We start from the raw sequence: 12691 nt of genomic DNA, 5'->3' as shown, positions 1-12691 counted from the left end.
ATACGACTTATTAGAAAGCAACTCCTTTGCAGTCCCAGCAAAAAGGCTAAGGATGAAAGGACACAGAAAGAAATTACTTCTAGGGAAGAGAGAGTTAAAAGCACATCCATAGTACGAAACTTTTACTACTGAGGTCCCATGTGAGCCCTGTTGAAGAGCCAAAAACTTCAGTAGGAGCTGTAGCTACCTTCAGTAGCTACGATTCCTAAAGCACACTAAAACTAAAGCTCAGCCCATCTCATAAGCTTTTTGGTTCAGGATTCCTGCAGCAGCAGAACTGCAGCATTTGTTTTCTCAAATTCTGTTGATGCTTTTAGTTCATTATTCCCCTGCTCCTTAAATTGAAAAAGAGTCCAGACCAGGGAATTTCATCCCAGTCCCAAACACAAAGGCATTTTAAATGGTTCAAATGACAGCTTAGATTTGTATCTGGAATGAAATCAGAAGACTTATTCAGCCAAAGAACCCCAAGAGAAGAAAATGTTTAGTGCATTGTAATTACAGTCAAGTTTTTCTAGGCTGACTTGAGGCTGTGCTTCATGTCCCTGCACTGTTATCTCTCAGGCACTGTCTCCCTGTTCTCAGCAGAAAACCACATTTTGCTGGGCAAGAATGAAGCACTGACACGGCGCTTACACGACTGAGCGGATTTTAGCTTCTGCCGTTCTGCTGAAGAAGACAAGAAGAGCTTCCTTCTCCTGTTGTTTCTGTAGAAGGAAGAGATAGACAAATTTGAGTCTCAAAAAATGCCTTTTCTCCTTCTTGCTTACAGATCTGGTATTTCTACTGCTGCCAATAAACACTTTGCAAGGAAAAAACATCAGCCTAAAAAAAGGCACCACAATAGAGGCCTGGGGGGGAAGTCTCCTACTTGCCATTAGGTACAGCAGATACTCACACAGCCCTGACACCTCCCTTCCTACCTCCCACTCAGCTCCTACAAGCTGGATGTCAAGTGTATCATAAATGCAGTTTTAGTTGAGAAAGTGTGTCCCAACTAAAATGGCAAGGAAAAATCCCTAAGTTCTTGCTGAACTCTATTAGCAACCTAGGAGCCTAGAACATACATTTTCCACCCATACAAGGAAAACAAACAAGAAAAGCAAAAAGAAACCCTTCACATTTTTAGCTACTGCTCTGTACCACAGCACAGCTACTGCTCTGTACCACAGCACAGCTCAAGGCTGTTTTTGTAGGCTGAATGAGATTACAAGGCTAGACAGGAGAATAAGTAGAGAGGCAGGAGATATGAAAGACAATTAGAAATTACAAACAAGAGAGAAAAAAAGAGAGGAAATGGTATTTCACACAAAGGGACAAAGTAGACTGCTTAGATCAAAAGCAAATCAAGCTGAGCTAGTTTTGATTGTGCTGTACACTCATCTAAAACTGTGCCTTCACATAAGGTGTGGCTCTGACCTTTGGAACTCAGGGTACTGCTTTTTCACAAAAAAAATTTTTTAAATACAAGTACCTGAAATAGCAATGGCACATTGCAAAATAAGTTTCTGACTTACACTTTCATATCCTTTGGCCATCTTCTTTGCTTCAGCTGCCAACGCAGCTTTGGTCTTTGCACTAATGCCTTCAGGAGCCACCACAACCATTTTGCGTTGCTTTGCTGGAAGCTGGGAAAGCACATCTGATTTCAGACGTCGGATCATGATGGACTCTTCCAGCAAAATTTTCAGTTCAGTTAAGTTGGACGATCCAGAGTAGTCCCAACCCCATGGCATCTAGGAAAGACCAAGGCAGTTATCAGTGTCAAACCTTTAAGAGACTACTCTGCGTACAAGCCAAAAGCAGAATAAATTTCCAGGGAATCCCGACAAGACAAGAACTCGACAGCAGGAGATGTGACAAAAATGGCAATCAGGTAGAAGTGTACAAACTAATACACGTAACATTGTAACTCACAAGCTTCCCTTCCTCCAACCTACAAGAGTTCAGGGAGGTGCAGGGAACAAGGCTATGCAGAAAGGTGGCAGGGATCCCTACTCCAGCCCTGTGCCCTGATATTCACTCTCACACGGCAAGGCATTGCTGCTCTCCACTTGCAGCTTTGAGCAGGCCAAAAGAACTCACTGCAGTTCTGTGCATGCACATTTATCTCAGCTTTAAGCAGAGAGACACACAAAAATACTCTCTAACAGCATGAGCACAAATATCCTTAACCCAGATGCCTTCACAGAGCTGTTACACTTGTCTGACATGCTAGGTCAGAACTGCCTATTTTCCACTGTGACCTGACTCCTGCTCTGCTTCCTGACATACTCTATTTCTGCCATTACCATGTTTGGCTCAGACTCAAGCAAACCAGAAATAAACTGTGGCCCAAAACACATCACTCCAAACACTGGCTCTTCAAAGCATCATCACTTCAAAGCTCCCCTGATCAACTCATTTACCCCTCCTTGAAGCACTCTCCTATGAACCTGGGCTAGTCTCCAAGATCCTGTGCGCAGGCAACCTACCTGCAACCTCACAGCCTATCTTTTGTTCTCTGAGAAAGAATAACAGTGGCATCAAAACTGGTACATTCCCCAAAAGAAGCATCTTTCAACCATCTTGTCTGTCTTTCAGAGAAGAGACCAATATGGTTTTAATGCTGAAGCAAGGGGAAAAAAGAAACCTTTCTGCTGCAATTTCACAAATAAGTGTAGGGAATAAAGCTACATAAATACCAGAAAACAAGGTGGGGAGAAAGGTGAAATCTTTCTCATAGTTCTCATTCTAAGTAATAATGGCAGTGTCCAAAAATACTATCTCTGGTCTTGGAATAACAAACCAAAGTAAGCCACTACATATTCCCTCCTGAAATGCATATAATGGAGATGTGAGGAGCCTCAGCACTTCAACTGGCTATATTAATTGATAAAATAAATTTAACCTTAAAAATCTATATCGATTTTGTCTTCCCCAAGAGAAAATTGCTACAACCCATAAATGGAAGAAAAAGAGAAAGATGCTTCTAAGTATTCACTGCATCCTCCATCCTCTCCTAGAACGTGAGAGACAAAAAATAAATCATACTAGCCATAAGGTTAGTCATGCTACAGACTGTATTAAGGGGTGAAGCTTTGATGAACAGAGATGAGAAGTTGCTGTGGGACAGGAAGAGGAAGAATCAAAGAGCTTACAGGCAAGTAAGACCTCTCTGATATCCAGAAGTGAATGTTCCTACTTCAGGTTAAGGTAAAACAATGTGCAATCCTATTACCATATTGTACAGATGTGAACCATTAACTGACTTCAGATTCTGGTACTTATGGCCATCATTAAACTCATCTGACTTAATGTATTCCTACATAATTATGGCACCATTTGATTAGCTACAGTTGGTTCATTAAAGCAAGAAACAATTCAAACCCTAAGCACATAGCCATTCTGAATCCTGTAGCATTAAAACTTTAGCTCTGACAACAGCACAGTGGTGTAGGGCTAGAGTGAATAAGCCCACCTGGATCTCAGCCAATCCCTCAAAAAACCAGCATGGGTATCACTGCTCTGCTTTCCTGAAACCAAGAGTATAACACATCCCTCAGGTCCATGGAAAGCTAGTTCAAGTCTACCTGGGTTTATTAGCTTTAGGCATTCTGCACGAAAGCTGACAGCCAGTCTTTATGCATTTCTCAGGCTCCAAGGGCCCAGAAGAGCAGATGGACAGAACCAAGAAGGACCCTCTGGTGTTGTGCCCAGCCTACCAAAGCCCACTGCCCACACTGCTCAGTGCACTGGTAGGTGAGTTGGAGAGATCAACATGATTAGGCTGCTCAGCAAAGCCTGCTGTGGGGCCTGGCTATTCCTCAGGCTACCTCTTTCCACTTAAAAGCCTGTGTTTTCCCACCTTCCACTTCCTTAACAAACAAGTCATAAATATGCTTTGTGTCCACATAGCCAAATTGATTTCAGAAGAGCAGCATCCTTTTAAGGCAAAGAACAAGGCATACACAGAGCCAAGATACCATCTACAGTCCTGTTTAAAAAGCACACACAGGCAGAGTCTCCACAGTACGTTTAGGTTATATATTGCTTGTGGTGCTGGAACGATTTGCAAACAAGGAAACATCCTAGCTCTGTGCTGCACCTAGCTAGTTATAGAGATAATTATTTTTGGAATTATTAAAATTTACTTTAGTAAACCCTATTGTGGAAAAGAAAAAAGGAAAGAGAGAAAGGGACAAAGGGACAGAGAGAAAAAAAGACAAAAGAAAAAGAATACAAAAAAATGTAAAAAAAGAAAGACATTTATTTTGCCAAAATACACATCTGGCTTTGATCCATAATATTCCAGAATACATGCTTCCAACTGTCATTTTCTTACCAAAGTGTTACAGCATCTTACATGAGTCAGTAAACTTATTACAGTGTTAGCAGAAGCTGCCAAACTCTAACAAATTCAGAGCATGTGCTCAGATAGAAATTACTTAATATTTGCCAACATCAGCCAGTTTGAAAAATGAATTCACAGCATGTATTCTGGGAAACAGTCTTGGGATATCTTGTAAATAACAGGTGACATTTCACTTGCTGCATTTCTAAAACTACAGATGTTGGGAGGTTGAATTAATAAAGAATTATAAACTTGTATAACTTTTCTAATCAGATCTTCCAGATATTTGCAATTTTCTGTCACAAAATCTTGAAACAGAAACTATTCAGATTTTAGTTTTAAATTGAATGGATCAGGCTTTCCAATTTTTCTTTAATCTTATAACGCAATTTGATTTATTATTAATACCAAAACACTTTTACATAACACCTTTTATCCTTACACATCTTCAAAAGCCTTGCAAAGCCTCTCTGGTTCTGTGCAATTCTATCTCCACTCATAATGCTGCCAATTTCAGGACAGAAAGCAGAACTTATTTAAGTATTGATAGCAGAAGTACAACAGTTCTTCAGGGAGGATGCAACTCCTAATACAGTCACAGGTTAGAGTTACAGCAACAAATGTGAGGGATACTCTACAGTCATGAAGGAACCAATTACAATCACCTTTTAATTTTTTTCATTTCTGAGTGCTATGGCAGCCCATATTCAGCAGCGTGAATATGCTGAATATTTCTTTTTCTCTAATACTATCTACATCTCTTCATTTCCAGCAGCCTCACTTCTCCAAACGACCAAATTCTTCCTAGGTTCAAGCTATCATTTACTGACATTAACTGTAAGTCCCAGGTGAGCATAGAAAAACCAACCATGTTCAAGTGTCTAGGAGAGGCAGCTCAAACATAAGAACATACTAGAAATCCTGACGAGGTTTTGAAGGGAAGCTGATATAGATTGTGACCTCCATATGGAGTTTCACTGAAGGTTGAAAAGTCATTTAAACTGAACACAGTTACAACCTGGATCCTGTAAAACTATTTTATTTCTTTTATCCAAGGTCCATGTGCCTCATAATTGAAACGACAGCTACTTGTGCAGAACGTTACCCTTAACAGGGCTTATCAAACTCCAAACCTACTTAGACTCATGTACTGCAAATCAAATTTCCTTTTCACTGTAGAAAACCAAGAAGATTAAACTGTGTCTCTTCATTTCCCTCTAGGAACCATTCTGAAAGGAATGCTCAGAAACCAGTCTGTCAGTTCTGAAGATAATGAAGCTTAGCAGAAGATGTGGCCTCTCCCTCCATATGATTCCTCCTATGGATGGAGACCCAGGACTGATGCTCTGTGATTCTGCATGCTAATGGCCTTATTCTAATCAATGGCATCTGCATGTGACTACCAAAGCCAATTAAGTGCTCATCTGACTTGCATATTTGGACATACACAGAACTGCACTACATTGGCTATGAAAGCAAGTGGGCATTCAGATCTAGGAAAAAGGGGATTCAAGAATTTTATATGACACTGCAGTAAGAATCTTTTTGGTAATGTTAGCTACTCCAAACAAAAAAGAAAACAAACACAAAGGCCCTACAGACAGCTGTAACTATTTTTATGGCATGCAGTGATGACGTTCAGTTCCTCAGAATTTTTGAACACTGAAATGGTCATTTGGTGTTTCCAAGCACTTTGCTAAACACTCTGAATTAGAGCTATAGGGAGATTTGAGTCCCTCTTTTGTGTCTATGCAACCAGCACAGAAGATCCTAGAGCCTCTGTGTATAGGAATCAGCAGCAAAAGCTCTTATCTTAGCAGTGTGTGTTCCAAAACACACAACAGCCCTAGGGATGGCAAATTCAAGTACAGGTGAGTTGCCCATAACTTGGCAGCAAGGCAGACATTTGCTATCATGGCTGCAAATGTTGGCTTCGTGCAAAGCCAAATTCTTGCAGTGGTTGGACTCAGTAATTCTGTGGAAACAACTGCTGAGCAGCTGGCAGAGGAGTTATTTTCAAAATATGCTGAGGACTGCATCCATTTCCTAAATTAGGAGAGGGTGGAATACAAAGATACAGTCCGTAAGTCTTCATTTTTTTTACTTACCTGGAGCTATAAAATCCAAACTCCCAAGGAACAGTCCTTTATCAAACAGTGACTACAACTAGAAACTAGGGTTTTGGTTTTGTTTGTTTGTTGTTTTTTATTATTTTAAAATCATTTAGCCCAAATCTGCAGCTGCTTGAAAGCCCCTTAGTTACTCTGCCCATTTAAAAAACTCAGGGGACAAGATCTGATAAGAACAGGCTCCTTTTACCAGTTATGGCTTCATTTGTTTGGGGATTTTTTTTCCCCCCCATTTTAATTTCCATGTGTTCTGAGGCAAGAAACACTACTGCTGTCATGTCTCAGGTCCACCACTGCAGCACCTAGACCTCCTCAGCTTAAGAACTTCTAAAATGTTACTCTGCAGAGAAACTTTCTCAAAAAAAGATGTCATATCATGCAGAAAGAAGGAAGAAAAAGCCTCCACATTTCAATACAGCTTCCTGTATTGAAAAAAATACAGTGCTGTTTGCAGAGTCCCAGTTTGCCAGTTTCCCACAGAAGTACCTTCTTGGCATCACAGTAGCGCAGCCCAAAGGAGTGGAACTGTGGGAAGAAGGTTGGCTGCACAGCGGCGATCTGCGTGTAGAGCTCCGCGGGCCGCGACATGGCCGGCGTTCCCGAAAGCAGGATCACTCTCTTGGCAGCCTGGGAAAACCAAGCAGGGCATCATTATCATACAGCTTACAACAGTGTAGAACTTAAGTCACCCCAGTCCTGAAAGAAAGTCCCAAGCCCCCCATGTCAAGTACCCTAAACAGAAGAGTGCTTCACTTTCACATGTTCTTTCAGCTATCGCTGCCTGAAGATGCTCAAGGACAGTGCTTCAAAATTCCAGGGAGTAGGATAAGCCACAAAGTTTCTTAATACCCATCCACATACTCTAAGGGAAGGGTACATCCATTTTTACTACAGTACTTTCTGAATCAGCATTTACCCACTAGATATGTTAGTATCTTATGCCTGGCTCCACTTTTCATTTGGCATCAGCTGTCACAGGAAAATGACACACCCTCACAGGTACATCCCCACCTCCAAAATAAATTCTCATAATAAACCTGCCACAGCAAGCCACAAGCAGACTGTCTTTCTCACAAAAGCAGAAGAGATACAAAGAAGAAGGATTATTTTCTTACTTCTTGGTTCATTTTTTCTTAAAAGTATACAAGCAAGGAGAAAAAAATAAGCTCTATGAAGCAGAGCCAGAAGATCTGACAGCCAATGGTGAGTGTAGGCACAGCTGGCTGGATGCTAGAACATGAGAGAATAAATACAAATCATGTAAGAAGATTGTAAAATGTGTTGTAGGGGAGACAGGAAGAGGACAGAAAGCCTGGATCTAAAGTAGGTGCTCCCAAGAAGTAGGGGAAAAAAATAATGTCTATAATGTAAAGTCTCCAAGATACACTTCTACCTTCATACCACCACTATTACCTAATTCTATTATTAGATAAAAGCTATGAATTTCTACTGCTGTAAATTCACATACTGTAGTTAAATTACACGTGCCTTGCAATTTCCTACATGGTTTAATGCAGGTTCATTAAAATAACAGAGAGATCGTTGAGTGACATCTGTACCAACAGCTCATTCACATTTAAATGAAAAAGAAAATTAAATTCTTTTATCATTTCACTGAGATCAACAAGTCACCCAGATCTATTCAGCTGTTTCATCCACTTACCAACCAAAATTGGTGAAAAAGAGTTCCGGAAATTAATTTCAAGATTCTATCGGTTATTTATATATAGGTTGTGATCAAGGGGGGACTTGCCTTCTCCACTAATCCCTATTAAACAGATCAGAGGGAAATGTGATCACTACCAGGATCAGACAACTCCCATCAACATTTAAAAAAGCAGAATAGTTACTGAACTAAATAAGAGGTCAAACCTTTGAGCATGTCAGAAGGTCAGAGTTTGCACAAGACAGAGGTGCTGATGCTACCCAAAAGAAGAAGGAGTCACAGAGACCAGAGATACCAGATCCCACAAGGAAACAGCGATCAAACAGAAATTAGGTCACTTTTTAAAATTAACCTAACACTAGAGGACAACTGAACAGAACCTAGACAATATCTGACACCTAGCAGAAACCTTTGAGGAGGAAACTGATTCTACCCTGAGAAATCTGCTGAAAAGCAAGACAAGCAAATCCCACCAGTGCAAGAAATCTCCAAATTAAACTTGTTCCTCATGGACCAACAGAAGGCAACTGCCAGAAAAAGGGAAACATGAAGGCATGGGATGACAGACATCTCATATAAGAAAGCTCTGGATCAAGCTAAAGCAAGAACACACTCAAAACAGACCAGGGACGTAATAAATGCAACATAAACCAAACTGTGTTAAAAGCCTTTATGCCATTCTCAAGGCTCTCACTTCTTAGAGAGTGTTCCCCAGGAGCTGCACAAGATGAGCTTGGAACACTAATTCTCCAGTAGTCAAAACAATTATTCAGGCTCCTTCCCCAATCCCTAAATAGGTGTCAAAAAAGGGGATGATGAAGTTACAGGTTATTTGAATTCTAAACTTGTCCAGCTGCTGCTTTGCTGTGTGTAACTTATTTCTGAACACACAGGATATTCAACCACTGCAAGCTCTAACCAAGGACTGTGACACATGTTCTAATTAACCATTTAAAGCAAACTGAAAAGTAAAAAAAAAAAACAAAAAAACACCAATAAAAACAACAACAACCAAACCTCAAAAGACACTAACACTACAAGAGCGGTGAAAAACTTCAGAAATTAATTCCAGAAAATTGCATAGAACATAAGTGGTCTAACTCATTATTCCAAAGGTCCCTTTCAGTTTTAAAACCTGTGACAGATGGAGCTCAAGAAAGAAGAGAAGAGGAAAAAAAAAAACTAGGACGACAAATTTCCAAGTGGTGAAGGCTGACTTAAATTCTGGATGAAAGAAATGGCTTTGATTCCCATTTCTTTTTCTAGTGGCAACTCATTTTGAATAGATGCCAATGAAGATTTGCTCCTGCAGAGAAGTCTCTGCTGATCACTGCTTAATTCTTGTTTCCTGCTGAACCTTCTGTGCTGCCAAGAGTGAGCACGTAGCCTCTTTCTTCAAAGGTCTGTAACAATAATATGGAACAACACCATAGAAAATAAGATTGCAGGGGCCAGAAAGGACTTTCTAGAAAAATTATATCTTGTAATCAATTGATACATATTTCCACATAGATGAACTACCATTAGCTGCTCAGTTGCATTTAGGCATGAAGTTCACGGAACTGGTGGAGAGCTGGTCTGCAGTTCTCACTAAGTAGCCTAAGACAAATGTGGCTTTGTAGCATTACACAATACACCAGCAAGAAGCAATTCCACAGCTGGGAAAACATTTACAAAAGTCACTTTTGAAAGTCAAAGAATAATTTATGAAATGATGGCACTTATTTTAAGGTCAAGACCCAGCAACCAACAATTCAAAGGGGAGTAGTCAAGGCAGAGGGGTTATGTGACAGACAAATAATTGAGCATGCAAAGAGCCTCATTAACATACAATGACTCTCTCTGTGTTAAGTGAATTTCACAGCAGGAGCTCTGCCATATGCTATCAGACTGACATACTTTTTTAAATAAGTGTGGCTGGTTCTGGCTGTACATTTATTCATGTCCCCAGTTTTTGCTTACTGTGTCATTTTAAACTGCTTAGCTTAAGAATAGCTTATCCTGCAAAATGAAAAATCTGAAAAGGACCATAATAAAATAATCACCTCATGAAATAGAAGATGTGATAAAGGGGAAGAGTAGCAGCTGCTTTGAGGAGTCTGTTTCTCAACTTGGGCAAGAGATCTGTATTTCATAAGACGATCCTACAGTAATTATTCCAAAAAATATAAATACTTTTCCCTATAGTTAACTGACATCTAGACAGACAATGTGTGTCAAACAGCAGTGATGAGCTATGACTGAAGCAAATTAAACTGCCTTCCTAGTCCAAGAAGGAAAAAATATTGGAAGGTAAGAGCAGATCTGAAGATGGAGCCCTGAGGGCCCACAGCTTCTTCTGTTTCAAGACGAAATTCCTTCTCTCAGCAGGTGACAATAAGGAAAGGTTTATTTATCTAATCCATGAGATTTGTAACACCTAAAGACAGCTGCTGTTTATTTCCTGACAGAAATGGAAATTTTTGTGTTTTCGCCTTCTACCTTCAGCATGGACCTGGTTTCTCTCCACTATTTTTAAGCTGCTCTATGGCAACAAGCATAAAAGGTTTTGATTCCAGCCACACAGTGTATTTGGACTCCCACAACAAAACCAAAGACCTTTAACCCTGCAAACATCAGGATGTGCATCAGACTATTAACTGGAACAGCAGCTCATTGGGAACAATCAAATTAGTAACATTATCCACGTGTTGGAGAGCAATGCTCAAAGAGACCACAAAGAGTATAAGAACATTTAATGCCACTGGAATTTTTGGTTAGGTAGGACGTTTTATTTCTCAGTTTCCAATGCAATTCTTCACTAGTTACTGTCATGCTTCCAAAAAACTCATCCATTTTCCATTGGGACCTTTCCTAGTTTCCATATCTTGCAGTATTCCATGCAATTGCATGCAGTATTCCAGGCAATAAAGACCATGCAGTACCTTGGCTGGTCAAAATAAATAGAATCCTTTCCACTCTGGTCCCCAAGAGATCCCACAGATGAGTGAAAAACATCTGTTTTGTTTGTTTCTTCGCCAACCACATCCCTGAGGCTCTGCTGGTTTAAGGATATTGGTAGTATGTATAATCCCTCTCCTATGTTTATGTCTCTGAGCCTGTCTAATCTTAGAAAGAAAAAACAAAATACTTACAAGAAGTGTAATACTATTGAGACTTTCTGCCTCTGAGGGAAGGAGATGCAGGGCAGAGGTAAAGGGAACAACCAGTATTGTCAGTAGGCCTAGGAGAACTCAGTCCCAAACATGTGACTACAGAGAACAGCAAGATGACAAGTAGGTCCTGTTACCAATTGACACAGCTTTGAATTAGGGGGAAGGACATGCCAGGCCTAACCAGGCCTTTTAGTGACACAACCACAGCCCAACAGTATGAAATAACTCTCACTTTGATGTGCATGGAAACAAGACACAAAGACCACTTTGAACACAGCAACCTCTAGCCCCTGAGTACTGTGAGAGGTGCTGCAGCTGGGGACAAATCCCAGGCAGCTGCCAGCACAGACCTGCTGGTGTGAAAGCTGGCTGACTTTGAAAGCAACATTTTTGCCACATGACCACACATCAAAGGACTGTTTTCTACTACAGCTTTCAATCCATCCTTCTCCATAATTGTGCAGGGATGCACACAGACTGTGTGCAAACTCTACCACCTCCTTTCACACAGGCAGACAGAGCATTCTCCCCCATGTACAAGTCTGCGCACCCACAAGTGTGCATATTCACAATAAGAAATATGGCCTAAACATCTTGCTGCTGCTATTTCACCCTATCTCACTGTTCATGCAGTTTTAAGTTCCGCTCAAAGTTCTGTCCACTAACAGTAAATTTGGCATAACATATCTATATATTTACTCTAAACTAATGACAAGTTGGGGCAAGCCATGAAGCAGCAAGCACAGGCACTGCATACATCCAGCCATTATAAAATTTCTTCCTCTGTCTCAAGTAAAACTGTTCTGAATCTCTGTGAGGGTAGCAGCTAAGTATGTCAGAAAAGATACTGGGTGCTGCACACACAAAATTTGAAGCTTTTGTTAATATTAAAAAAATGTCTCAAAATCCCCAACTGGAAAACTTAAAAGGCATGTTTAATACATGGTTTTGCTTGACAATTCCATACCACACTTGCTCTGCAATTTATACAAGAGAGCAGGAAAAGATGAATTATGACTGAGTGGCTGAAAACACCATTTCATTTTGAAAACCGGTCAATATCAGATATTAAAACTAAAATAAGGCTTTAAATGCTGTAACCCTGAGCTAAAGATTTGAGAGGTGGGGATTCAGTTTGGCTATCTAACAAGACAAATTAGAAACTAATACCCAAGACATGTAATCTTTATTATCAATGTTTTAATATAATGCAATTATTGTGCAGTTCTGTATAAACGCTTGTAACAACTTATGTATTTTATTTATTATTCAAATGGAGAAGTCAAAAGAGCAGATTCTATCAAGATAAAAAGAATTAATTAAGTATGGATAGAAATGACAAACATTATTGCCTCCAGAACATTTTAACTTAGATCTGTCCAGTGTCATTATGGACTCATAAATCTTT

The 12691-nt window shown here is 40.1% G+C and overlaps 1 protein-coding gene across 6 annotated transcripts in view; it reads right to left on the bottom strand.

Moving 5' to 3' along the window:
* The window catches only part of SMARCAL1 (SWI/SNF related, matrix associated, actin dependent regulator of chromatin, subfamily a like 1), a 35646-nt gene that overhangs the window by 5348 nt on the left and 17607 nt on the right, over positions 1–12691 (bottom strand). For all 6 annotated transcript variants that reach the window (XM_058840168.1, XM_058840170.1, XM_058840165.1 and 3 more), the window contains exons 10-12: positions 6949–7089; positions 1518–1736; positions 637–707 (exon numbers count right to left, since the gene is read on the bottom strand). In XM_058840168.1, the coding sequence (XP_058696151.1) occupies positions 637–707; positions 1518–1736; positions 6949–7089 (431 nt within the window). The remainder of the gene's footprint in view (positions 1–636; positions 708–1517; positions 1737–6948; positions 7090–12691) is intronic.

This window comes from Poecile atricapillus, chromosome 5 (assembly GCF_030490865.1).
Source record: "Poecile atricapillus isolate bPoeAtr1 chromosome 5, bPoeAtr1.hap1, whole genome shotgun sequence".
Lineage (NCBI taxonomy): Eukaryota > Metazoa > Chordata > Aves > Passeriformes > Paridae > Poecile > Poecile atricapillus.
This window is presented reverse-complemented; position numbering and strand designations above follow the sequence as displayed.